Source organism: Festucalex cinctus, chromosome 16 (assembly GCF_051991245.1).
Source record: "Festucalex cinctus isolate MCC-2025b chromosome 16, RoL_Fcin_1.0, whole genome shotgun sequence".
In the NCBI taxonomy this organism is placed as follows: Eukaryota; Metazoa; Chordata; class Actinopteri; order Syngnathiformes; family Syngnathidae; genus Festucalex; species Festucalex cinctus.
Genome location: NC_135426.1, coordinates 3,897,950 through 3,924,205, shown reverse-complemented (window position 1 = coordinate 3,924,205; position 26,256 = coordinate 3,897,950). Strand labels below are relative to the sequence as shown.

The window sequence follows — 26,256 nt, the reverse complement described above, 5'->3', positions numbered from 1 at the left end:
CTGCCCCACCACTTTGTCCCTCCATTTCATTTTTTAATGCACCACACATATACATATTCATTTTTTGGGGGGGATGCGGGTGTGTCGGAGTAGGGGAAATTTTTTCCCTCTGCTCCGACTCACCTGCTCCCAATTTTAATGCACCACACGCACACACTTGTATATACACTGGGTGGGGGCCACATTCACGGTGTAAGGGTAGAGCTCGCCAGTCGGCGAGCTGGCGGACTCAGTAACAGGGTTAGGTGTCACTAGTACGCTGGCGTGACGACCGGGGCCTCTCCCCACCGGGCTCGGTGTTCTGGTGTTCCGCCTTTTCCCCGAGTGCTTCCTCCTCCGCTTCCCCCCTCCCGCCGCTGGGCTACTCTCGACGGCTGGAGGTGGGGTGGGCACGTTTTCCCTCTCTGCGCTGCTACCCGGTGCCGGTTTCCGGGGGTGGGGGGGGGGGGGGGGGGTAGGGGGGGGCTCGCGGGGGGCCGGGGTTCGCGGGGGGGGGGTTGGCGGTCGTCGGGGGGGGGTGGAGGTATGGGTGGGTGGGGTGTTGGGGGTCGGGGTGTGTTCGGGGGTTTGGGGGCCGGGGGTGGTGGGGCCTGGGTCGTGGCGGGTGGCGGTTTTGGGTGGGGTGCGGGTGGGTCGTGGGGGGATGGGGGCTGGGGACCGGTGGGGCGCTGTGGGGGCCCGCTGGGCCTCGTTCTGCGACCTTGGGCTCGGGGATGTGGGCCGGGGCGGGGGCGGGGGTGTTCCGGGCGTCTGGGTCGGCTCGCCGACCGGTGTCCGCTCGGGTGGCTTGGGGGTGGCCTTGGTGCTGCCGCGGCCTGGGGATTTTGGGGGGGGGCGGTGCTCGCTTTGCTGGACCGCGGTTGACGGCTTCTTTCTTTGGTGGTGGTCCTTATGCATGCCAGATCCGTCGCACCAGCATCTACTGAAACTCAACAGAAGTAGCCTCTCCCTCCCACAGCCCCTTGAATCAGTGGGTGCTGGGTCTGTAGATCTCACTTTGCTTTATCTATCCTTCCCTCCTTCCTCTCTTTAGTTTTTCCTCTGGTCACTTGAGATCTCAATTTATTGGAAGTTTGAGGTTTCTGGGGTTGGCATAAGACTCTGGTTTTGTAAGGGGTTTTGTTGGTGCTGGATTTCACTTTGATGGATTGGATGTACTGGCTTCTATGGATCTCACTCTGCCTTATCGATCCTTCCCTCCTTCCTCTCTTTAGGTTTTCCTCTGGTCTCTTGAGATCTCGCTAAATTTGCTGGAATTTAGAGGCTTCCGGGGTTGGCGTAAGACTTTGATTTTGTAATCATGGGGAAGGCAGGAAGTGTTTGGTCGGTGCTGGATTTCACTTTGATTTATCTTTCTTTTCTCTTTATTTTTTTTCTGACCTTTTCTCTGGTCTCCTGACCATTTAAACTTCACGACTGGCAAGATTCTGAAGTACCTGGTTAAGGCGAAGGGTAATGGGATATTTATAAGGCTTTAGGTGAATTAATGAGTATAAATTTATACGTATTTGCACGCACACGCACGCACGCACGCAAACGCACACACGCAAACGCACGCACACACACAAAAAAAAAGAGCAATGATGATAAGACGTTGAATCGGTAAGACTACCGAATGAACAATTCTGAGCTCTTAAAAAAAAAATTTAAAAAAAATAAAATAAAATAAAAATAAAAAAAAGAACTGGGAAAAACCACTCGGATCCAACTTCCGACCATCTTCGAATGCAACATAAATAGAACAAAGATTGAAGAACAATAACATTTTTTAAACAGTCGTTTATGGACCGCGTGGTCTTCCAAAAGAGGCTAAAACAAAAGCTTTATTTTGGAATCCAAAACGACCGGGCTCAAAGCGGCCGCCTCCGACAAAATACAGGTTGATGCAAAGCTGATATGATCTTTCGCCCATCTGACAAGTGACCTCCAAAATGGCTCAAAGTGGCTCAGGAGGCACATGAGCGAGCCCCTAGCAGCCCTCCTCTGCTCCATTTGCAAACCTCTGACAAAATTCACTCATGGGACCACTTACGTAATACCCACCACGCTCACGGATTTGATCCGCTTTGCGCAGAAACCAAAATACACGTACCAGTATATGCCAACAGTACACACTGACATGACTGCACTGCAGTTTGCTCGTACTGCAGCCTCTTAGTATAGTTGTGCTGGAATAGAATTGCTCAACTGGCATTGCACGGCCGGGTCCTGATAAATTACCCCGGAACTACTGTCAATTGAACATGCTTCTCAGTCAAAACAAACAATGGTCCTCCAAAAGTTATTATATTAGTGCTGGGGTAAAGCCCACTTCCTCCACTGGATTGTCGCTATTAGGAGAGTGGAACTTTGGCAAATCAAACAAGATCTGACTGGAATCCTCCTTGAAACTAATGTTCATTTTGTCTGCCATTTTGAAATTTAGTCTCAGTTTTAGTCCAATTTCAATCACGCCTGTTACCCGGGATTTACACCTGATGCGGTTGCGGTGCGGCTGCGGTGCGGTTTCGGTGTGTTCCGGCGACGCAAGCAATTAGATTCCATTCATTCGAATGGTGCAGTTTACACCGCTTGCGGGTGCGTTGCGTGTCGACTGTGTCTCAGCTGCGCCGTGCCGCAGCCCTTCCGCAAGGATAGACCTATTTTGTATTTTTGCCGGATGCCGCAGCAGTAGTCCTCCGGCAAATGGCAAGCTAGCACAAAACACATCGAGCGGGACAGGAAGACCGACGCAGTTTCAAAATAAATTTCCGGTTACTTTTCAAGATAAAACACTCGTCAGCTCCTATTTCGCAAGCATGTTAGCAAAACGTGATGTGGGTGTAGACGGGCCTGGAGTTAACGTGCGAGGTGCTCATTCATGGTTTAGACACCAGCGAACATGGACGAGGAGAGGTTTATATTGGAGGTAGAAACCCACAACATAATAAAAGTCCACCTCTCTTTCTGCTTCTCTGTTGAGCACAGACTTTCTGTGTGTTTGACATTGTTTTTAATGCCACATGATCGCGCACGGTCACGCGAGACACGGCGGGAAGTGGTCGGCGACGGAGCTGCCAGACCGCAGCTGTGTGGATTGGCCAAAAAATTGACGTGTCCGGAGCACGCAGTCAAGACGCACCGCACCGCAGCCGCACCGCACACGCAACCGGTGTAAATCCCGGGTCAGTTTTTTTCACAATTAGTCAACCTCATCCCATTTTTATTTCCTCCATTTTTAGTTGACTAAAAATCTAGCATTTTAGTCTTATTTTAGTCCAAGAAAACATTTTATTGGTCGAGTTTTAGTCAACAAAAGCTGTCAACGTTTTAGTCAGGACAATCATTTTACTCCTATATATTTTCTTTGTCAGCAGATTATATTGAACCTTTTTGGATCTAAAAGTATATCACATAAAATTTTCTCATCTTTTTTGATGAAAAGAAACAACTTGACACACAATTACAGTGGCCACTATGGCTCCATGCGTCGAACTAAGTAAGCCAAGTAAGTTAGCCAGCATTAGTTAGCGGTTGCATTAACATAATTGTTGGAACGTTGGGATACTTGACTCATTGAGCCATTTTCAGCAGTAAAAAGTTAAAATTTTGTCTATAATTAATGTAGTAACTTCATTATTTTTCATGTCCAATGAACACCTTTAAAAAGTCATTTTTCTACTTGCTGTCGGCTGATGATGACATCACCTGTGCTGAGGAAGTAGGTAACGACCAATCACGGCTCAATTTGCTGACCAAACCCGCAAAACAGGTGAGCCATGAAAGTCAAGCCAAAAAAGTCCTGCTTTGCATTAACATTATCTTTCTGGTTGCTCATCATTTTCAGTGCTGCAAAGTCATTATATAAATACGAAGAGGCAAGCATTACCTGTAATGTGTGTAATCAAATCCAGCAGACTAAACGTCACTGATGACATGCCTCTCTCTCTTACTGTGTTATCGAATGATCCTTGCATGTTGAGACGGATCGAATTTGACCATACGCTTGCACATTGTTTGCTAAGTTGGTCATGGGAGGATAAGCGTTCCCTCTGAGCTTCTTTAGAGGAGTCTCGCAGGGCAGGAAGTGGTTCCATCAATCACCGGCGGGGACAGCTCCTCCTCCTCCTCCTCATCCTCCCGGGGCGCCGCGGCGGACCTTTTGGACGGCTGCTTGCCATTTTCATTCCAATCCGTCCGCGTACGCGCGCGAGCGAGCACAGCTGAGCTTGAGTCGACAAGGCAATTAGATGACTCCAAACCAAATTTACCTTCAAGTCGCTTGATGGATGGTGAGGTTAAGGGAGGATGGTGGCAAGGACGGAGGAAGGTGACTGTTTTTGTTTGCCTGGGTGTGCTAAGCAGGGTTGTTATAGTTTTGGAATTTTTCATTTGAGTTAGTTTTGTACCGAAGCGTATTGCATTCACTTGAAAAAAAAAAATCTGTTTTTCTGACAAATTTTTTGGGGGGAGCTTTGTTTTTTGAGTGTTTTTTTTTTTTTTGCTGTTTTTCTGAATATTTTTTTTTCTCTTTTACTGAATATTTTTTTTCTGTCATAAAAAAAATATATATTTATATATTCCGAAAAGCAGGGAAAAAATATTCAGAAAAACAGAAAAAAAAAAAATACTCAGAAAAACAGGGGGGAATATTATACAGGAAAACAGAAACAAAATTATTCCAAAAAACAGGGGGAAAAAATTATTCCACAAAACAGACCACCAACTTCTGTTTTTCAGAGTATTTTTTGGGGGGACCTCTGACTCCAAGTGCCCTGTTGTAGACCACTGGCCTGTATATATGACTGGATAGCCGATAACCCATACAGGTCAGTGCAAGCAAGCCGTTGAAGTCACAGGGTGGCCATCTTGCTCCTCCCACCTTCCCAGCAGACAACTGTATCAACTATGCGCTATATGTACAAATGAGACATGCAGCTCGTAGGCCTTTAGTATAAGGCTAGAGGCAGGCTTATACTAAGTGCCTACGAGCTGTATATGTCTTATCTGTACGTATACCATATAGTTTATACAGTAGTCTGCTCGCGATGTGGGAGTAACAAGATGGTCTCCCTGTGACTTCAACGGCTTGCAGTGACGTGTATAGACTGTATTAGCTATCCAGTCAATTTTACACAGAGGTCCAAAAAAAATGATTCTGAAAAACAGCAGTTGGTGCTCTGTTTTTTGGAGAAAAAAATATATATATATTTTTGGGAATATTTTTTTTCTGTTTTTCTGAATAATCATCCCTAAAGGCTCATGCATTCAATTAATTACCAAAGACGAAAACGAAGGACATTTTTGCTATCATTGTATTCGTTTAAGTTCGTTTTGTAAACATCAAATCTAGTTTCAGTTCGTTTTCGTTTTTAAAAAAAAACATTTTTATTTCGTTAACAAAATTGTTTTGTTTTTTTTATTTTAGTTTTTTCGTTAGTTTTAGTTAACTAAAATAACCTTGGTGAGGAATCCAAAACTAATCTAAATTTTTGCCTATCACATCAAATTTTTGAAGTACAGGATTCTTGTTTTATTAACTCATTCAAACCCGTGTAAACACGTTTTTTAATAGTTTGTCCTTTACTCACAAAAATGTATTTATTTACATGTTTGTTTGGTTTTTTTTTTTGGGGGGGGGGGTTGTTTGTTTTTTTGTTTTTGTTTTTTTGCAGGAGCATAGAGTGTAGAGCAAGGCTTTTATGCAGATTCTGACATGAAGAGGTGGCTTAAACCAATGGCAGTTATTACAAAAAAAGGCCAGCAGGTGGCAGCAAAGTATAAAGGATAAGAGCCAGGGCCATGTTGCAACAAGCTCTTTTATCAGTGTTTTCACTAGGAATGGGAATATTGATGATACTTAGCTATAGGGATGGACGAGGTATCGGTATCGGGCTAATACCAGCCTTTTTTCAAGTACTCGAGACGCAGACGAGTATAAGTGACCGATGGCAGAGGGGGAAGACATTAAGTGAGTCCTCCTTGCCTGTAACTGGCGCTAGCTTGCAGCAGTTTTTCACCAAAACTTCACTGGTTTGGAAATACTTCAAAATTGTGAAACCTAAACTAAAAGAGCATTTTTGTGTTTTATTTTGAGCATTAAGACTATTGAAGAGTGACTGTGCTGTTTTTTGTTTTTTTGTTTTTTGTCAAAATTAAAGGAAATATATTTGTTTAAAAATATCTTTTAGTGATTTTTTTTTTATTTGTCAAAATGTACTATTGGTATCGGCAGTTGGTATTGGTATCGGTGAGTACTGAGGGTCTGAGTATTGGTATCGATCTGAAAAAAAGTGGTATCGAACATCCCTACTTAGCTATATTCTAATAGGAATTGCTGCAAAACTTAAACAGATACATGAAAATAAGACTAATTTTCTTTTGGTAAGGTTCCATGTTTGTATAGCAATTGAACACAATATTTGGTGGTTCGCTGGAGTCAGGTAAAGGCCACGTGTCGGCCTCTCACACGTGGCCACCCGGGTCGGTCACACAAATGTCAATAGAGATCAGTAGGTTTACTGCTCGCTGACACTGTCCCGCCATTGAGACGTCACCGGCATTGTTGCATGAACTGATGAATGGCCAAACGTCTTGGAAGACAAACGGGGCAGTCTCGAAGCTCATTTTTATGAATTGGTTAAGAACTTGTTCCATCACATCCAAGTTCCTTTTCGGGGAACTATAAAGACAGTGGTCACATGAAAAACGGACTGAAAAAAAATATGTTTTCGGAGCCAAGTATCTTTCGTTAGGATCATATCCACGCACAAGCGATGGTGAATGTCTTTCATAACCCTCAACTTCCTTCTGCTGGTTTCTCAAGTGAATGCGTCACATCGCGGTAGCGGGTCAATATTTTAATCCACGTTCGGCCGGGAATGGCTTGGCCAGACGATGTTTTTCGGAGCATTTCAAGCATACAAAATTTTGGGAGCGAATGCAGAAGATGGTGTTTAGCGCACTCTCGTTTCGGAGACTTGTGTTGTTTGGCCTGCTTTGAATGCACAATGACCTTGTAGTTGCAAGATGAACGTCAAAGTCCAAGTACAGATTCTCCATGTTTGGCCTACAGCCGTTGTCTTCTGCTTGTGTGCTTTTATATTAGTTGCAAGTCAAGTGGAGACATCTGGAAGTCATGTTGACCAAAAAAGGGTGTCATGAGATTATCGAGAGGCTGGAGATGTGCGATTATTTCCCGCCTTCGCGCCTCTTGGGGCGACCAAACTTATTGAGCCAGCACTTGTCTGAACATTTCAAACACGCACGCAGGCACGCACGCATTTCACCTGCCAAGATTCTCGTTTGGCTCCTCAAGCAAAAAACAACTTATTAAAGATCTTAATTTAGACGCCATCATCCGGGTCGGAAAGTGTGAGAAGACTTTGAGTTATTCGGTCCTCTTTCTTGTCATATTTTGATATCAATCGCGTTTAGAAATGAAAGTCTGCTCACGATTTAATGTGGCAGTTTATCTTACAAGTTGACAGACTGCATGTTAGGACCAAAAACATCCATTAAGCTGTACCAGCAACAGCAATTAAATATAGCCTTAAGGGATGCAGTGAGGGGGGTTAGCGCATTACACACTCATTAAAATTCCAGAAATTAGTCACAGGAGAGGCTGAGTTTTGATTGAAAGCGGCCTCCCAGGGAGTCATCTCAGCAGGGTTGAAGTCAGAGCGTCTCTTTAAAAAATGTCTCATAAAGGTGAACGATTTTAGGGACGGACTCGTGAACCTTTTAGCGCTGCGTTGGAGGCTCGTTTCCCTCTGAGAACAAAACTAGTGATCACGTCATGGCAGTCAAGAGGTTTGGCTTCTTGTCAGCTAATGTCAAAGCTAATGACGAGAGAAAATAGATGAATGGATGCAGAGCACGAGCTTTTTACAGCGATAGTCACTTGCCGCCACCTAGTGGTAAAGAGCTAATTGTACATGATAACTAAAAAAGTCGTTTGATATGGAAAAAGACATTTGCGCATTTATTTGACGCCCTTGAAAAGTCACTTAAGGCCAACATTTTCTTTACAAAAAATGTTTTATGCGTCCCCACTTGTCTAAACATGGTTATTTGATTAATGATGTGTTTGTGGAATAGAAATTAAGCAGCAGGAATCATCTTGTTTTTATCCATTTCCGAGGGCGGCCATTTTTTCTTTGTTACGGTCACTTGCTGGCGACTGAAAAGGACGTCATCAGAGTCCAAGTCTACTCATCTTGTGACCGTCACATGGTCTGACCCAGAAAACAGGTGAGCAGTGACGCTTTTAACTGCAATTGATAACCATCCATCCATCCATCCATTTTCTTGACCGCTTATTCCTCACAAGGGTCGCGGGGCTGCTGGCGCCTATCTCAGCTGGCTCTGGGCAGTAGGCGGGGGACACCCTGGACTGGTTGCCAATTGATAACCATGAAATAGAATAATATTTTTGCCATTTTATGGCTACTTGCTTAAAGCTAGATAAATCAGCTACACTTTTTTCCCCCACTAAAATACTTTCATTGACCTGGGTACCCACCAAGGTTAATAATAACCTTATTATAGTGAACAAAAAAATACTAATATAAATAATATAAACAAAAAATAGAAAAAACCTTGTTCAAAAAATTTAAAAAAATGCTTTTTAAAAAGCAAAATTAACTGAATTATATTGAAAATGTCCTTTTTTTGTTTTGGCAATTAATATTATACATGAGATTTTGTGGTTCATTTTAGATGTACTTCTTTTCGTGTTGCTGTACTTCTGTATAGAAGGTGGAAGGTCAAACAGTTGTTTGAGAACTGTACTTTACTTAATTACACGATACTTAGTTGCCTTTTTTTTTTATCTTGCACTGAGCAAATACTCCATATAGTTTTAAATAAAATGAATATAAAACAAATGAAAACTAAAATGAAACCTTTTCTGAATAAATAATTACTCAAATGCTAAATATTGTCAAACTAACTGAATTAAAAAAAAGAAAAGAAAAAGTCGAAACAAAATAAAAAACTATCATGAAAAATCCAAAATTATAATAATCCTGGTGGTCTTTTTTTTTTTTTTTTTTTTTATTCCACTAATGCAAGTTAGATTAATTTGCCATTGACTTAGCTGTATGAGAGTGGGATGACTTTCACCAATGCAAAAAATGTGCTGGAAAAAAATGTCACTATTTGTCTTTTTAATGTCTACATTTCTCATGTATGCCACCAAATACACGCACAACTACACGAATACCAACCAAAATACTGAGCTACAACCACAAGAGGGTCCGACCAAGTACAAACTAGTGCATGATGCCCTTTGTGATCTAAAGATCGCACTTCATGATCTCTCTGAGGCAGATGGTGGCATAGCAAGAGGAGTCCAGGTCAAAGTTCAAGGTGAGCGTGAGCGATTCGCACTTGGCGTCCTCCGTCGCCGTCGTCGAATGTCCGTCGCTCGTTCTGCTGCTGCTGGTCCCCGTTGCCTCTCCTCCTCCTCTTTCCTCATTGGCCTGGAGCCGGTAGCTGAGGTTGCACAGGTTGGCCAGTAAGGGGCGGTAACAACCCGGCAGGTTGAGCTTGAGGCAGCCTACTCGGAAGCGGCAGTTGTCCAGGCCGTCTCTGGCGAGTCTCTCCCTGTACCACGTGCCCACGCTGTTCTCGGGGTACTTGACCGTGTTTCCCGGCATCGGGAGCAGCACCTGCAAAATGTTGAGTTGCCGTGATTTCAACTCAATTTAAAATTAACGGTGTACCAATCACCATTTTCCGGCCGATCTCCAATCTTTTAAAAAGTTTGACCTGCCGATCCTGATTTTTGCCAATACCGATTTTTTTTTTCTTTCATTACGAGCAGCATATTCCTTCATTCAGTCTTGGAAAATAATGAACACTATTGGCGAAATAATACAAATGGGTTGTTTTAACTGCATATGAAGTAGTTCTGTCAAATCAAAATGAAAATCATCAGCAGAAGAGGACAGTGGTTGACTTTTTCAGACCTCTGAGGAAGGAGATGATATTAGTGGAAAAGATTGGTTTATTTATTGGTGATTGGCCAATCACAGATTCTAAGGAAATCTGGGCTCGATAAATCGGCCGACCGGCCGATCGATCGGTGCACCCATAAATCAAATGTATACGAAATGTGGTCTTGACGCCATACCAAGGTTATTTTAGTTAACTAAAACTAACGACAAAAAAACCTAAAACTAACATTCAAAATACAATTTTGTTAATGAAATCAAAACGAAAATGCTTTAAAAAAACCCAAAATGAACTCAAACTACATTTTATGTTTACAAAACTAACTAAAGCTAACTATAATTACAGCAAAAAATGTCCTTCATTTTCGTCTTTGGTAATTAATTGAATGCATGAGCCTTTGTGGATGATTTTAAATGTGATTTTAAGTCGATTTATTTTGATATTAACCGGAATAAGGACAATTGAAAATATGTCACGCAGAAGTGACGTGATCTAGCAGCAGCCAATAGAAAAGCACCTTCAGATGATGTCGCTCACATGGTGGTTTGTGAATATTGCGCACAAGTAATACACATTTTTTTTTTAAAACTAAAACTAATACTGAAACTAACAAACTAAACTAAAAGTAAGCATTTATTACATAACTCAAATAAAAACTAACAAAACTACCCTGAAAACTAATTAAAACTAACTAAATTAAAAAGAAAAATGAAATAAAAACCAAACTAAAATGGAAAATTCCCAAACTACTAGAATAACCCTGCGTCATACCTGAGCGAGAGCGTAGACTCCCTGTTGCTCTTCTTCTTCCGTCACCACGTGGATCTAAAAAAAAAAGGCAACAGAGCCTGAAGCTCACAGCGGATTCTCCTCACATTTAAATCCAAATTTGAACCAGAACTGCTATCCAAACGCTTTGGGGCTCGCATTGCGCACGTCACGTCACCTTACCTGAGCCGCCCTGCTTTCCCCGCAGTCGTCCGTTTTGTCTGCTTCGCGCATCCACACCAGGTCCCCCTTACGTACGTGGTGACCCAGCGTAGCCAACCTGTATGCGACTGCCTCATTCCAAACTCTATGCAAAATTATACAAAAAAAAAAAGACGGATGGATGAACAGAACAGGTTCCGCCAGGTGCAAGGTAATCTGATAGCGGCGATTCCCTTGCAGACGACCTGCTGCAGTAGGCATGCGGATAGAAGACTCTCATGCCGTGCGGCAGGCTGAGCCAGGCTTTGGCGCAACCCTCCGGACCGGTGCCGTAGCGGTTCAGGGCGCGGAGCATCAGACGCTCCCTGGCTTTGGACGCCGGCATCAACGCCAACGACTCCTTCGCATTATCTGGAGGAAAAAAACAACAAACAAAAAAAACCAAACATTTCATTTATACTATTTACAAACCCAAATAAAACGGCAGTAATGAAATACAACGGTCCCTCGTTTTCCGCTGGTGTTAGGTTCCAATAAATACCCGCAATAAATGAAATCCGCAAATAGTTAGCTTTAGAATTTACATTTATTGCAAATGTTGGGTCTTCTCCGGGTACTCCGGTCTCCTCCCGCATTCCAAAGAAATGCATGGCAGGTTAATTGGGCGCTCCGAATTGTCCCTAGGTGTGTTTGTGAGTGTGGATGGTTGCTCGTCTCTGTGTGCCCTGCGATTGGCTGGCAACCAGTCCAGGGTGTCATCTGCCTACTGCCCAAAGCCTGCTGAGATAGGTTCCAGCACCCCCCACGACCCTTGTGAGGAATAAGCGGTCAAGAAAATGGCTGGATGGATTTATTGTAAATGTTTTATATGGAGGACCAAAACTGCCAAAATTCAAAATAAATAAAGTATGAAATGAATAAATAAATGACTAAAAGTGAAAATAAAAACTCATATAAAAACTATAATTTGAAAATTATATAAAAAAATAAATAGAAATAGAAATAAAAAGATAAAAAATATATATATACAGTCTTCCCTCGCTATAACGCGGTTCACTTTTCGCGGTCTCGCTGTATCGCGGATTTTTTTTTAAGTGCAATTTTGCATATTTTTTTACAGTAATATACCCATTTTATAAAATTTATGAAGGTTTGAACATTGTCAAAGTTTGAACAAGAGAGAAATGTGAGAACATGTAAATGCCTCAATGAGAAAAGTGTATAAATTGTGCGGTCGGGGATTTTAGAGCCTTAAAACATTTATAAGAGTTGAAAAACGTAAAGCTAACTACTTCGCGGATTTCATTTATTGCGGGTATTTTTTGGAACCGAACCCCAGCGGAAAACGAGGGAACACTGTATATACAAAAATAAATATATTTTGTATTTCATTTTTTAATTAGATTTTTTTTTATATATACGTTTTTGTTTTCACTTTTAGTCGTTTATTTCTTTCTTTCGTCATTTAACTTGTTTATTTATATAGTCATTTATTTATTGCTCCATTGCTGGAGCTCCCCATTGCAAGCCGGCGAGACTTCCTTGTTCGCCGAGCCGCTCACTCAACCCATGACTGGCAGTTTGCAACGAGGCGGAGTCCAACCCAAGACGTGCTTAGGACAGCCCCCCCTCATTTGGATAACATTTCGACTTGGCAACACGGCCCAAAGACGCCAAAATAAAAAAAAAATGACTGAATAAATAAATCAACAATTAAATGACTAAATAAATAAATAAATAATAAATGATTAATTAAATCAACAAATAAATGACTAAAAGTAAAAATAAAAACGGATTCAATTCAATAATTAAATACAAATGTATGTATTTATGTATATGTATATTTTTCCATTTATATTTATTTTATATATACAATTTTTGAATTATATTTTTTATATCTGTTTTTATTTTCACTTTTAGTCATTTATTTATTTAACCAATTATTTATTTTCAATTTTGGTCTTCCATAGTTTTAAGGCTCAAAAATCCCTCACCACACAGTTTACACACTTTTCTCATCGAGGCATTTACATTTTCTCACATTTCTCTCTTCTTTAAACATTCTCAATATTCAGACCTTCATCAATTTTATAAAATAAGTACATTATTGTAAAAAAAGAAATGCATGCAAAATTGCAATTAAAAAAAAAATAAAAATCCGTGATACAAGCGAGACCGTGAAAAGTGAAGCGCGTTATAGCGAGGGAACACTGTATTTCCTCCAAACCTAAACTTTTGAACACTTTATTGATGCGGCGTGGGCCGCAAATGAGAGATGAGTGAAAGGGCGTCGACCCACCAGTCTGGAGGAAGTGTCTCTTCGCTTGACTCGGAGGATCGTCGCCGTCCTCGGGACTGAAGAACAAACGGACTGCGTTCACCTGAACGCAAGGCAGGAGTTTTTTTTTTTTTAAAGAATAGCCTCACTTAAACTAAAAGGGATACTTGACTCATTGAGCCATTTTCAGCAGTAAAAAGTGAATATTTTGTCTCGAATTAATGTGGTAACTTCATTATTTTTCATGTACAATTAGTACCTTTAAAAAGTCATTTTTCTACTTGCTGTCGACTGATGATGACATCACCTGTGCTGAGGAAGTAGGTAACGACCAATCATGGCTCAGTTTTCTGACCAAACCCAAAGAACAGGTGAGCCGTGATTGGCCATTGCCTACTTCCTCAAGCACAGGTGATGTCATCATCAGTCGACAGCAAGTAGAAAAATTACTTTTTAACGGTATTAATTGTACATTAAAAAAATAATAATGTTACCAAAGTCATCTATCCATCCATTTTCCTAACTGCTTGCTCCTCACAAGGGTCCCAGGGGGTGCTGGAGCCTATCCCAGCTGGCTGCGGGCACTAGGCGGGGTACACACTGGACTGGTTTCCAGCCAATCACAGGGCACACAGAGACGAACGTTACCAAATTCATTCAGGATAAAATATTAAAGGGATACTTCACTTATTTAGCCCATTATAGCAATAAAAAGTTAATATTTTGTCTATAATTAATTTGATACTTTCATTATTTTTCAGGTACCTTTTTAGTACCTTTAAAAACACATTTTGCAACTGGCTGTCGACTGAAAATGACATCACAAGGGCTCAGGTAACCAATCACAGCTCACCTGTTTTCTAGGTTTGGTCATGTGACATTCACAAGCTGAGCTGTGATTGGTTACCTGAGCACATTGTGATGTCATTTTCAGTCGATAGCAAGTTGCAAAATGTCTTTTTAAAGGTACTAATTGTACATGAAAAATAATGAAAATATCAAATTTATTATAGGCAAAATATTAAGCTTTGATTGCCAAAAATGGCTAAATAAGCAAAGTATCCCTTTAACTTTTCACTGCTGAAAATTGTTCAATGAGTCAAGTATCCCTTTAATAAACTATTCATGTTACATTTGTATATATTTTTTTAAATTAAAACTGTATTTCAATTAAGTATAATTTAACTTTAGCAATAAAATTAATAATGTAAGTAATATTGTTTTTTTTGTTGATTTTTTTTTATGAATTAGCTGTCAACAGTTATTTTGTCGTAAAAAAATATCCATCTGTTCAAATGAAGTAAATGCACAAACAAAAAATTATTCAAGTACTTATTTGGGCCATAACATGTCATGAAATAGGCAAAAATGTTCTTCATTGTTTTCCAAAATGTTAAAGCAGATGTTTGCAGTAGGGATGTCACGATAAGGGTAATATCGTGATATTGCGATATTAAAACTGCCACAATATCGTCGTCGTCATGTTCACAATATTTAAAAGGAACACATTTGTGAAAAAAGTTGTTGATTTCCATTTGTGCAGTTTTAGCACCCTCTAGTGGCTAGTTTATTAGTGCAATTTAATTTTCATTCGGGATGTTTTGGCCTTCTATGTTTAAAATCTATGCTAATTGTCTGATGAAGGGGAACCTAATTTGCTTGTGAAGCGATCAATGTATGCTTGCATTAGCAAGTAAGTGCCTCAATATTGTTATTAGAGATTGTAGGTGGTTTATATGCATTACTGTTATGTACAAAAGCACAATATTGTGCTTTTTTTTTTAGTATGAGCTCTCTTTTTTACAATATTGTGATTTTTTTTTAAATATCGCCAAGGCCCCCACAATATTGTGATAATTATCGTATCGTGATGTTTTGATATCGTTACATCACTCGTTTGCAGATGTCTTCTTTCATGGAAGAATCTAAGAATATTTAGTGTTGAGAGGCTCAAATCTTAAGATTTTAAATTAAACCAGGTCTCAAAACGATTGATTGATTGATTGTTGGAAATAATTATTGATTAATTTGGTAATGGCCAGTAATTAGTACTCACCATGTCTTCTTTGAGTAAAGCCAGGCCAACCAGGTCAGACTGAACACTTTGACCAGTTCCGAACCTCTGCGGCCCGTAGTAGTTGACGAAACCTCTCACCTTACACAAAACAAAACATCATCCGCTGTGAACAAGTCCAGGAAAGGTTCCTGTCAAAAACGCTCGCTCGTACCTTCACATTCTCCAGCGCCTCCTCCACCAAGCCGGCGAGTCGATGTCGCGTCTCGGCAGCCAAATGCGCGTCCCTGGCGCCGTGCAACCGCAGGTTGCGAACCACCAGATCGAAGTGGTTTCCCTGCAGTCGGCCCAGCTTCAGCGGCTCCGCCACCGAGTGGATGTGAGAGAGACGCATCCCTCGCTTCTCAAGCTCCGCCCTCTTCTCCATCAACCTAGTGACAAAATATCGCGGTTCATCGTTGGTGATTTTTTTAAGCGAGCGTTTCTGACTTGCGTGCCCTTGCGTTAAAGCTACTCTATTTGGATTTCCCAAAAAAATATCTTAACAATAGCCTTTTTATTTGACCATTTGACTGAAACATATTCTAATTAGTAGATCAACATCTTCGCTGTTCACAATAGGTACTCCTACAAGCCTCTGGCCAATATTATTTAGGAAGCGTCCGGTCCGAATCCTTCGAATTTCCCGCCCTCTGTCTGCGGGATGTGACGTCATGCGCGTCATCGTCAGTTGTTTCCTGTCGCGAGTATAGATTTTCGCTGCCCCAGACGCCCGCTGTTACTTCGCGGAAGACTGCTAAAAAAAAATAATAATAATGAAAACAATGTCAAGTGCCAAGAAAAAAAAAAATCTAAACTTGATAGTGACCGACGTCGGGCAAGACCGAGAGTGAACATTGGTTTGACATTTCAGCGGTGGAGAGAGTTGAGATCGGACTTGGATTAGAAAAGTGATTCACAGCTGGCTTTCTTTCTACTCCAAAAGGTAAGAAGCGAGTATCTTGACATTTAGAAGAAAATATGTTATTTTCAAATAGCAGTAACCTCAAGATCGATCACTTCTCGGTCGTAACTATTGGGGTGAAAGTGAGGTGGACGGCAACATTTAGCGTGAAAGGGTCGGCAAAGTTGAATGTAATAGAACAGAATGACTTTATGAAGAACAGACGTTCCATTCCGCGGCGTTTCAATCAGGCTAAATGTCGCCTTATTTTCCTCCGTGAAAACAGCCTATTTTAGCTACATTATGCCAACGGAATGTGAATGGTACTACTGAATGGCGATAACATTCACGGCCATATCACACTAAGTAGTGAATGGTTCTATATGTTTTTCACAATCGTCAATTTCCATAAATGACAGCCCACCTTTCGGCTAACGCACAATGACGCTAGACTGGGGGCGACATACACTAATAATGACTAGAATCAGGTTGACGTCCGTCGAGCGGGGTGACTACAATATGTAACTGCATAATAACATCAGAATGAGGTCCAATTAATTGACGTAATTTGCACATCGTTTTGGAGTACAGCACAGGACTGGACTTCGACCGACTAAAGCAATATGATCTGCACATCCCGTGGACATCAATTGTTTAGTGGGGATCGAGAGTCTCATCCCGTGAAGTGGCCAGCTTTGTATAACATTATAAAACTTCTTACCTCTGAAAACATAGTTTAATTGGATATGAAGAGCCCAGTCTTCAGTATTGAGGTCGTGCACGTACGAGTGCGCGCAGCGTGTACGAGCGTGCAGTTTGTTTTCGGCCACAGGTGGCAGTAGAGATTTGAAATTTTAAATCTTACATATAGCTGCTTTAAAGTCGTAGTTCATTAACATACATGCTAATTTCAATTATCCTGTCTATGGCATTTTCTATTATATGTTAGCATTAAGCTAACAGATTTACACTGCATAAAATGAAATGGTTTGGTGTTTTATTAGACATTTTTAGTTTTTTGTGTGTGTCAGTGTTATAGCAAACTTCAATTTAATCGCGTCAAAATTGATTGATTCATCAGTAACGAATCGATTATAAAAATATTTTAATAACCGAGTAGTCGTTTAGAGCCACTTTTTGTAACTTAAGATCATCAGCCTCGCAACAGTAATTATTCTCTGAATTCTGTCATCCATTCATAAAAGTAGACTGATTATCGTCTGGGTTTAATCCAAATTTACAAACATCTGCTTGTTCTTTGGAAAATAACGACCGAATCAGAACCATTACCGGTAATCAGTCAATGAAAAGATTAATTTAATCTAATTTATTTTGGATTATAATATCTTACTTTCATTTTTGAGTCTCCAATTTCTTGAGAACGTGATAAAAAAAAAGTTTTGTGTTTAAAACGTGGGGAGGGACATAACTGTATGAAAATACATTCCCAATAACATTCCCCATCCATCTTTGTTACCGTTGAGGCGAGACCTTCTTGACCACCATGGATTGGTAGGTGACCGCTCGCTTGTCCTTGATGCCGGCGTAAGTGAAGTCAGATGGCAGGACGCCGAGTGTTGCCGCCATGTAGCTGATGGCCTCTAGCGTCTCCATGTTTTCCTTGCACAGAGTGAACGCTGGAAGAAAGAACAAAAGTGAGGAACCGAGCAACAAAACGCCAGCCATTGTGCTGCAATAGTTTCACCCGTGTAGACGTCCTCCTCCCTGCGCTCCTCGGCACTCCTCTTCTTGGGTCTGCCTCGCTCCCTCAGCCGCACCGAGATGGCCGTCCTCTCCTGCTGGTTGAAGCTCTTGGTCTCCACCAGTTTCCCGAAGCGGCGGTTGAGGAAGTGGTGCACGGCCGTGCGGTGCTCCTTGTTGTCGTCCGGGTTGAACGTGTAGGACGAGTCCTGCACTTTGGCCTCGATGAAGCGAAAGAAATCTTCCGCCTCCTCCTCGGTGACCAGCTGGGAAAGCGCCCGGTAGTCCGGATCCTCCCTCACCCTGATCTCGGGCTGGATAGTGACGGTCATGAGGAAGGGGAAGCGGTGTCGGACGGCCCGGTGCACGTTTGCTCGCTGGTACTTGTCGGTGAAGGAGCCCAGCGAGAGCTCCTTGTGGCCTTGTGACTTTTCACCCTCCTCCGCCTCGTCCCGGAGACTCACCACAAACTGGTCCAGCTGTTCGCTCACCGCCTGGCCCAAGACCATGCTCAAGTCTAAGCTGTCGGGGCTAGATATGGTCAAGTCGAACCTGCAGTCAGCTGACAAGTCGGCATCCTCCCACCCCTGGAGGTTCTGATCCTGTTGAGAGCTGCCACTGGTTTTGCCCGAGCAATGAGGAGGACCCTGCGTAGTAACCTGCCGCCCATCGATGTCTATTTCAGTCACCACAAAGTCTCGGGTGAACTTTTTAATGTTTCCACGAAATCCCTCGTGGTTTGATATGAAGCAGGCGGGCACACTGGCACCATCACCGTCCTGCTTCATTGTAATATAATCTCCGCAAATAACCCGCAGTAGAAAACAACGGACATAAACTATAGATTACGATCTTTTTGGCCGAAGAGATGTTACGAAGCTATTAAGAAAAGACGCTTCATATTTAACACAAAAGACAGCTCCCAGGACGCAACGGAGTAATTACACGATAGTTCTCACGGCTTACACAACAGTTAGCAAAACACTGGCGATGAACACATACCAAAATTACACTGTTGTTGTGTAACAACAGAATAAAAAACCTCCAACGTAAATTGAGCGATCGGCGTGTTTTCGAGTAGCCCGCTTGTGGCACGTAAAAACAACAACACAGCACGCTCAATCCGCTATTTCCGGGGCATATGACACGTCACGTGACTTTGTTTTCTTAAAGGGCCGGTTACCGTTGTGGTTGAGGAACATGTGCCAAACGTGGCGAAATTCGTTTTTAGATTGCCTTTTTTTTTTTTTTTTTTTTTACATTACATGGATAGTGAATGATTGCAAACAATTTTGATGAAGAACAAATAAGTGATTTATGAAACAGTATGGGGTAGATGCCACGGACTTCCGACTTCCGGGTCTCTCACATCAGCTCTGTTTCCGGTCATTGCTGGCCGCCTTCCAACACTCGCATCCCCACCCTTGTCCCCCAAAACGCGCACCCCCGCCGATGGGCGGAAGCGCGCAGGGCCTCTCAGCTCTCTGAAATGCTTCGGACAACTGAGACAGACACACTACACACTCGCACCCGTCGACGGGAATGCGCAACCGAAGGGCACAAAGGTGGAAGTCGCAAACAGGAAACGGAAGCAAAGCTGATGTGTGGAAACCCGGAAGTCGCAAGTCCCGCCTCCTCCGTAGTATATACCCCGTTAGAGTTACCAAAGAAGAGGGGCAGAAAAATAGTTTATATTTAAAAATAAATAAATAAATAAAAGATTGATGTAAAGGAAGGGACACAAAAATGTGTGCCTGAGGAGTTAAGGATGCATTACAGCAATTCAGGGATGTCCAAACTACAGTCTGGGGGCCATTTGTGGCCCACCATCCACTGACATGGCCCACAAGAAAGGAAGCATGTTGAAAAAATAAGTGCTACTACTAATAAATTGTTTTATATACTGTAGAGCTTTACTCAAGATGCAAATTAATAGTACAATTGTTTAGGTGTAAAATAGTTTCTCTTCTAAGTATGTGAATAAAAAACATTCCACTTTAGAGAGAAATTTGCAACTGTTCACCTTATAACCTTGTTATATAGCAGTTTGTCAAAATAACTTGACTGTTAAAGCTGAAAAATTACCCTTGTTTCCATTTTTCTGTGGCTCTCAAAAAAAAAGTTTCTGCATTACTACCCTACTGGAAACTCTATGCTTCATGACCTACATGTATTTTGTTAAAGTTGCTTGATGTAGTACTAGAGTTGAACGGTTCTAGTATGTAACACTTCTATCCAACTTTACACTTTTCTTTTAAATGTGGAACTGACAGATTTATTCAAAAGTATGATGGAAAACGTTTTTATTGGAAGATATGACACAAGTGAAAATTGCACATCCGTTCAAAATGTGTGAATGATACAATATAACTCAATGGATACATGGTGAATGGTCAACTTCATTGAAGCATCAGCAGACTTTAGGAGATTCCATGGTAATAAACAATGTGTCCGTCCATCCATCCATCCATCCATCCATCCATCCATCCATCCATCCATCCATCCATCCATCCATTTTCTTGACCACTTATTCCTCACAAGGGTCGCGGGGAGTGCTGGAGCCCATTTCAGCTGGCTTTGAGCAGTAGGCGGGGTACACCCTGGACTGGTTGCCAGCCAATCGCAGCTAATAAAGCTCCATCAAGGGATTTTCATCATTGAACGCGCCATAAAGATTGATGCTGATTTCGGTCACATTTACCGCATTATTGGCAATTGTGATGCTATCCACGTAGTCGTGGATGTCCATCCTGATCAATTTGTACGCCACCTCCCGCTTCATCTGCCCATAATCTTCGTCGGATTTTATTCGAGCCACATAGTTCCCATTGTCGCCCGTCTGCAAGTTTTCCAGCTTCAGGTTCCCGTTGAAGTGGTCCAATTCGATCCTGTCGGCGTAAGCTTTCGCCCTTGTTTCGCCGCCGTCAGTGGTGAAGGTGACGATTTTCTTCCCGTTAACAGTCCATTTGATGTAGGCCAGCTTCTTGCCGGTACTGGGATGAGTGGTGATGAGGATGAGGGAACTGCCAGTGAGAGCGGCAACGTTCGATTTCTGGGCTCTGCTTACACCTGACAGCAGAAAAGGCAAACGTACACAACGTGGACTTGAGTACTGTGTATAAAAAAAAAAGTAAACATTTACAGTGAAAAATTTAAAATATGCTACGGAGCCCTTAAAGTGACATGGGGGGAAAAATATACGTTTCTTATTAGGATGATAAAACTTTTTCGTTCTAACGAGGATCGTTCTCATTGGGACAAGAAACTCTCATCCTAATGAGAAAGACAGTTTGGCACAACACAAAACAACTACTACTATCCGTGCATGTCTTTTGGATATATTTTGCATCATAAAAGTCAGCTTTTGAGCAACAACTGAAAGTTTACCCGGCAGAAGGAAGAGGAGAGCAGTCCACAGCAGTGTGAGGTCATTGAACTTCATCGTCTCTTTCTTGTGCTTAATCTTGAGTCCAACGTGGAGATTCTGTTAACTGAATAAGTGACTTTTATTGGTTTTGGTCCGTTATATACAATAAAAAATGACATCATGTCCATGTCACATACACAGCTCTGTGGAGCGGAATGGCTCCATGTCACACAGCCTTAAAAGAATGTTTTGAAATTCTGGTGCAACTAAATGTTTTTGTATTAATTCCCCAAGTATGGAAAACTTCATTTGTACATCCTTTGCTAAAAAGTGGAGATCCCTCTGATGTGAATAATCAGTAATTGATTTGTCGATCCATGTCACACGGCCTTTAAAAGAATACTTTGAAATTGTGATGCAACTCAACGTGTTTTGTGTTAATTCCCCAAAACTTCATTTGTACGTCCTTTGCTCAAAAATAGTGACCCATCTGATGTGAATAATCCAGGGGTGTCTAAACTTTTTCATTTGAGGGCCACATACAGAAAATCAGAAGGACACAAGGGCCACATAATGTTATGAAGAGAAATTGTGTTTAGTCCTACAAATTGTACAAATAATTTATTTGTGCTTTTGCATATTTAGAAAAATGCTACAGTATATAAACCAATTTTTTTGTAATATGGCAGTAGGGTTATTATAGTTTTGGAATTTTTCATTTTAGTTAGTTTTTATTAGTTTAGTTCTTTAAAAAAAATGCTTAGTTTTAGTTTAGTTTGTTAGTTTCAATAATAGTATTAGTTTTTTAAAAATGTGTATTACTTGTGCGCAATATTAAAAAAAAACAAAAAAAAAACAATGGGAGCGTCATCTGAAGGTGCTTTTCTTTTCTTTTTTCTTTTTAAGAGAGAGCTCAGAATTGTTCATTCGGCAGTCTTACGATTATCTTCATCAGATCTTAATCGAAGGTGCTTTTCTATTGGCTGCTGCTAGATGACGTTACTTCTGTGTAACATACTTTCAAATGTCATTATTCCGGTTTATATCAGAATAAATCTACTAAAAATCACATTTAAAATCCTCCCCAAAGGCTCATTAAATTAATTACCAAAGACTAAGACGAAGGACGTTTGCTATAATTATAGTTAGTTTTAGTTAGTTTTGTAAACATAAAATGTAGTTTCAGTTAGTTTTCGTTTTTTAAAAAGAATTTTTGTTTTTATTTTATTTCTGTAACAATACTGTTTTTTTGAGTTTTAGTTTTAGTTTTGTCATCAGTTTTAGTTAACGAAAATAACCTTTAATGGCACCTGTTTTTCGATACCCTCCCTTCTTACTTTGACCATCTCCAAGCATTTTTGTTTTGTTTATTTTATTTGAACTGAGTCAAATGTCATTTTTAGTATATGTCGTGGGCCACTGAAAAATGGACGGCGGGCCGCAAATGGCCCCCGGGCCATAGTTCGGACACCACTGGACTAATCGGTCAATGATTTGCCAGCCGCCTGTTTTCTGTTAAGAAATGATTGCAAACTTGACCACAGTGGTCAAGTTTGCAATCATTTTCCACTCACACGCACACACAAATAGACAAACAAGTATACTGTGTTCCAACTATTGGAACTAGGGGCGTGGAAATCAAATAAGAAGAGAGGGTGAGGAGGGGATTTGAACTGAGTGTCTTCTCTCCTTTTTGTGTCATGTTCAATAGATGTCAAACAGGTCAACCTGACATTTTGTCAATCTTTGCAATAGTAGTCTTCCTTCCCTTATCATAAATAGCTTGATCCTTGCCAAAATGTTTGTCAATGCCTGCCAAGAAAGCCAGCACCTTCTAATTTTGATTCCACTATGCAAACGGTGCAGGCTTATGCTATCGCCACTCAACACTCATTTGAGCCACTGTGCACCTTTTTTTTTTTAAGTCATATTTTCTCATTTTTGTGGCATTTGATGTGTTTTGAAGTTTTTGTTTTTTTTCTGTCCTTTCATTTTGTTGCTGTTCTGTTGTCAATCGAGCAGGCAGGTCACCGGAAACTTGCTGATCCCTTTTCGAGATCAGAATTATGTTATGGATCTAGTCTCGTGCATTGAACACCTATGCTCATTTTTCATTAGGCTGTCCATAATGTTTCACATTTTATGTTAACATTATGAAAGCACACTTTCATCAGATTAACATATGATTTTAACATATATTCAAGAGATATTTTTTCTAAATCAAAATACAGAAATAAAACAAAAAAAGACCGATTAATTTCAGTTTATGGAACAATCTGGTTTGTAAAACAAAATCATCTCAGTCTATCTGTATTTTTTAAAAACTTGACAAATGCACAATTACTGGAAAAATACATATAACACAAGGATATGCTGTTGAATTATTTTATAGAATTGTTACTGTCATTCTATTTGTGTTTATTACTTTTTTGTTGTTATTGATCAGGGGCAGATAAGTTTTACTTCTTTCTGTCCCTTTTCATTTCCCTTTTTTTAAGAAATGAAAAATTGAAGCAGCATTTGGACAGTTTTTACAATAAAATTGTGAGTGACAAACAGCATGCAGCAAGCACATTTTGCCTGTAAAAAAAAAGAAGAAGCAGGTACTAAGATTTATTTATTTATTTTTTTAAGATTTGATTTTCATTATACTGTAGCTGGTTTTTATTTTGTTGTTCAAGCCAGCTTTGATTTCTACAGTGGGTTTGTTTGCACTTTTTAGTTTTACTAACTTGTTAAACGCAACATTTTTCTTAAAAGGTCACCAAGTATTGTGTAATAAAGTCAACTATGATTCCATACAGCTGCACAGTAATACTCTTGAAAGCAGTTTATGAAAAACAAATGGAGCATGGGGTTTTATTTTCTTTATTGATATATGGCGATCATCTTTTAAGTACTGTCATGTAAATTGCAGAGCCGTGCTAGTGCCATCTTCAGGGCAAACACTTACATTACAATTGTCCTTTTTCCACCCTGACTTTACATTTTGGACATCAACAATGTTACCCAGCTGTTTGTTATTCCAGACATAATTCCAAATTAAACAAATCAGACATCAACAAAACCTTTGTTGGTCCTACAGTGTCATAGTGTCCACGTGCTAATAGTAATAAAGATCAAAGCTAACATTTGTGTAGATTTAAAAAAAAAAAAAAAAAAAAAGGAAGCGCAATACATCAGTCGATATTAGTTGTAAAGTGATTCAAAAGACCTCCAAGTCTCCCAAGCTGTACACCACCGGCGTCTCCTCCGTCCCCGCGGCGCGCTCTTCCTCCCGGCCCTCCTCTTCCTCTTTGGCGCCCTCTTCCAGCGACTCCAAGGCCTCGTTGGTGTCGCTGGCAAAGGTCTCCCTGGAGACGTCGTCGTGCTCCTGCAGGTTGAGCGTGCCGATGGCCCGCTTCATCTTCTTGGCCACCAGGTGCCGCCGCCTCTTCTGGGCCGCTTTCTTGCTCTTCTGTCCTTTCTGGCTCTCATCCAAGAAGATCTCTCGGATTTGGGCCCGGGAGACGCTGGGCGTGTTCTTCAAGAGGTTGAGGTAGACCCCGCCGGGCGTGCGGCGCCTGCTGCCGTCCATGGTGTAGACGCCGCCGTTTTCCTCCAGCGTGGCCGTCTCGCCCAGCAGTTCGATGGCTTTTTTCGTCCCGACCACTCTCACCACCCGTTCGATCAGGTCTTTTTTGGGTTCCTGTAGCCTGTGCGCGATCTCGTCCACGACTTTATCCTCGGGGTCCTCTTCGGTGATCTTGTAGCGACCTTTGACGTCCATCTCGGCCAAAGGACCCAGTCTCTCTTTCACCGGTCTTTTCCTCTTCATGTCACCTCCTGCTCTCTCTTCTGACCCCTGACCCTTCATGTACTCATCCATCTGGTCATCCAGCATTTTCACTTCCCCTTCGTGTTGTTGCTGTTTCTCCATCTGCCGCTCCTTCTCCATGATCTTGTGAGCCAGGACGTAGTTGTAGGTCTCCACGTTTCTGTCAGACATGCAAACCTCGCCCTCCATGCCGAAGACGCACAGTTCCGCAGCGATCGCATCCTGGCACTGCTCTTGCACCACGGACCCCCAAATGTTGTTCACCTTGCGGCCTCGCAGTGCGCATGCGTCGCGGATCGGCGCCGGTCGGGCAACCACTGCCGGTGGTGGTTGGCGAATGTTGGATACTTTTTGACGTTTGCGGCGCCAAGCGGCGGCACATTCTTCATCGGACGAGTCCGGGTCGCTGTCGCTGGACTCTGCCGGCCTGCCGGAGTTTCTGTAGGCAATTGCAGGTGCCAAAGTGCTGCTAACTCTGCTTTGGAAGGAATGGCCGCTAAAGGCTGCGTGTTGCAAGTGTCGGTCTGGTACCGCCCCTGCTGTGGCGGTTTTCATGTCAGAATCGGAACCAGAGCCGGAAATCTCGCCGTCTTCCAGATCGCCGTCCATATCTGAAAGCCATAATAACAAAAAAGCTGTTCAACTACACACGGTGGCACATTCTATTCATAAACTACAAAAGCACAATACTCGTGGTATTTGTTTCCATCGCTGAATACATATAAATCAATTACCTGAAAATAGTTGCTCACAACTAATACGTAGACACGCGAATCTGTAAGTTTATGTCAGGGGTAGCTTAGCCGCTAAACTACTACAAACTATCGTGACATAGCCTGACTGTACTGTACTGAGGAAAATTGGCGCTAATTATGCTAAATCCTCACTTCCGCCCGTCTTCCTGTGAGACCGTTTCAAAATAAACTGCGCTCGTTCGTTGCGCTTTAAGCTAACATCGCCAGCCAGATTGATAATTGTGATTCCCTCGAGGAAGATATTCACATTATCAGTGAAGTAATAATTAGTTTGTGAACTGACAAATACAGCGAGAATTCATCTTGCTGGCGAGGTTAGCTTTCAGCGTCACTTCCTGTGAGACCGTTTGAGAATTTATTATCCTCGCGAGATGAGGTTTAAGCGTCACTTTCGCCGGCTTTCCTGTCAGACCCTTTCAAAATAAATAATTGTAAAAATGTCTCCAATTTAAATTAATCAAATTAATTTTATTTCCAACAACCTAATGACTGTCGCAGAATTCGCGTTTAAT

At 41.6% G+C, this 26,256-nt stretch overlaps 2 protein-coding genes across 3 annotated transcripts; both read right to left on the bottom strand.

Annotated features, from left to right (window-relative positions):
* Nucleotides 1-9,129: 9,129 nt before the first annotated feature.
* Nucleotides 9,130-18,955, bottom strand: pus7l (pseudouridine synthase 7 like). 2 transcript variants are annotated; one of them, XM_077500916.1, is made up of 10 exons: nucleotides 17,810-18,955; nucleotides 17,582-17,741; nucleotides 15,376-15,592; nucleotides 15,204-15,302; nucleotides 13,169-13,250; nucleotides 11,115-11,280; nucleotides 10,891-11,014; nucleotides 10,711-10,764; nucleotides 9,546-9,653; nucleotides 9,314-9,477 (listed from the first exon to the last, which is right to left on the bottom strand). In XM_077500916.1, exons 1-10 carry the CDS (start codon nucleotides 18,591-18,593, stop codon nucleotides 9,457-9,459), a joined length of 1,815 nt encoding a protein of 604 aa, XP_077357042.1. In that variant the 5' UTR covers nucleotides 18,594-18,955; the 3' UTR covers nucleotides 9,314-9,456. The 2 variants fall into 2 exon arrangements, with proteins under 2 accessions (XP_077357041.1, XP_077357042.1); XM_077500915.1 differs by having other exon boundaries at nucleotides 9,130-9,653.
* Nucleotides 18,956-24,024: 5,069 nt separating this feature from the next.
* On the bottom strand, nucleotides 24,025-26,085 carry phax (phosphorylated adaptor for RNA export). The gene is made up of 2 exons (XM_077499990.1): nucleotides 25,724-26,085; nucleotides 24,025-25,600 (listed from the first exon to the last, which is right to left on the bottom strand). Exon 2 carries the CDS (start codon nucleotides 25,596-25,598, stop codon nucleotides 24,378-24,380), a length of 1,221 nt encoding a protein of 406 aa, XP_077356116.1. The 5' UTR covers nucleotides 25,599-25,600; nucleotides 25,724-26,085; the 3' UTR covers nucleotides 24,025-24,377.
* Nucleotides 26,086-26,256: the final 171 nt, after the last annotated feature.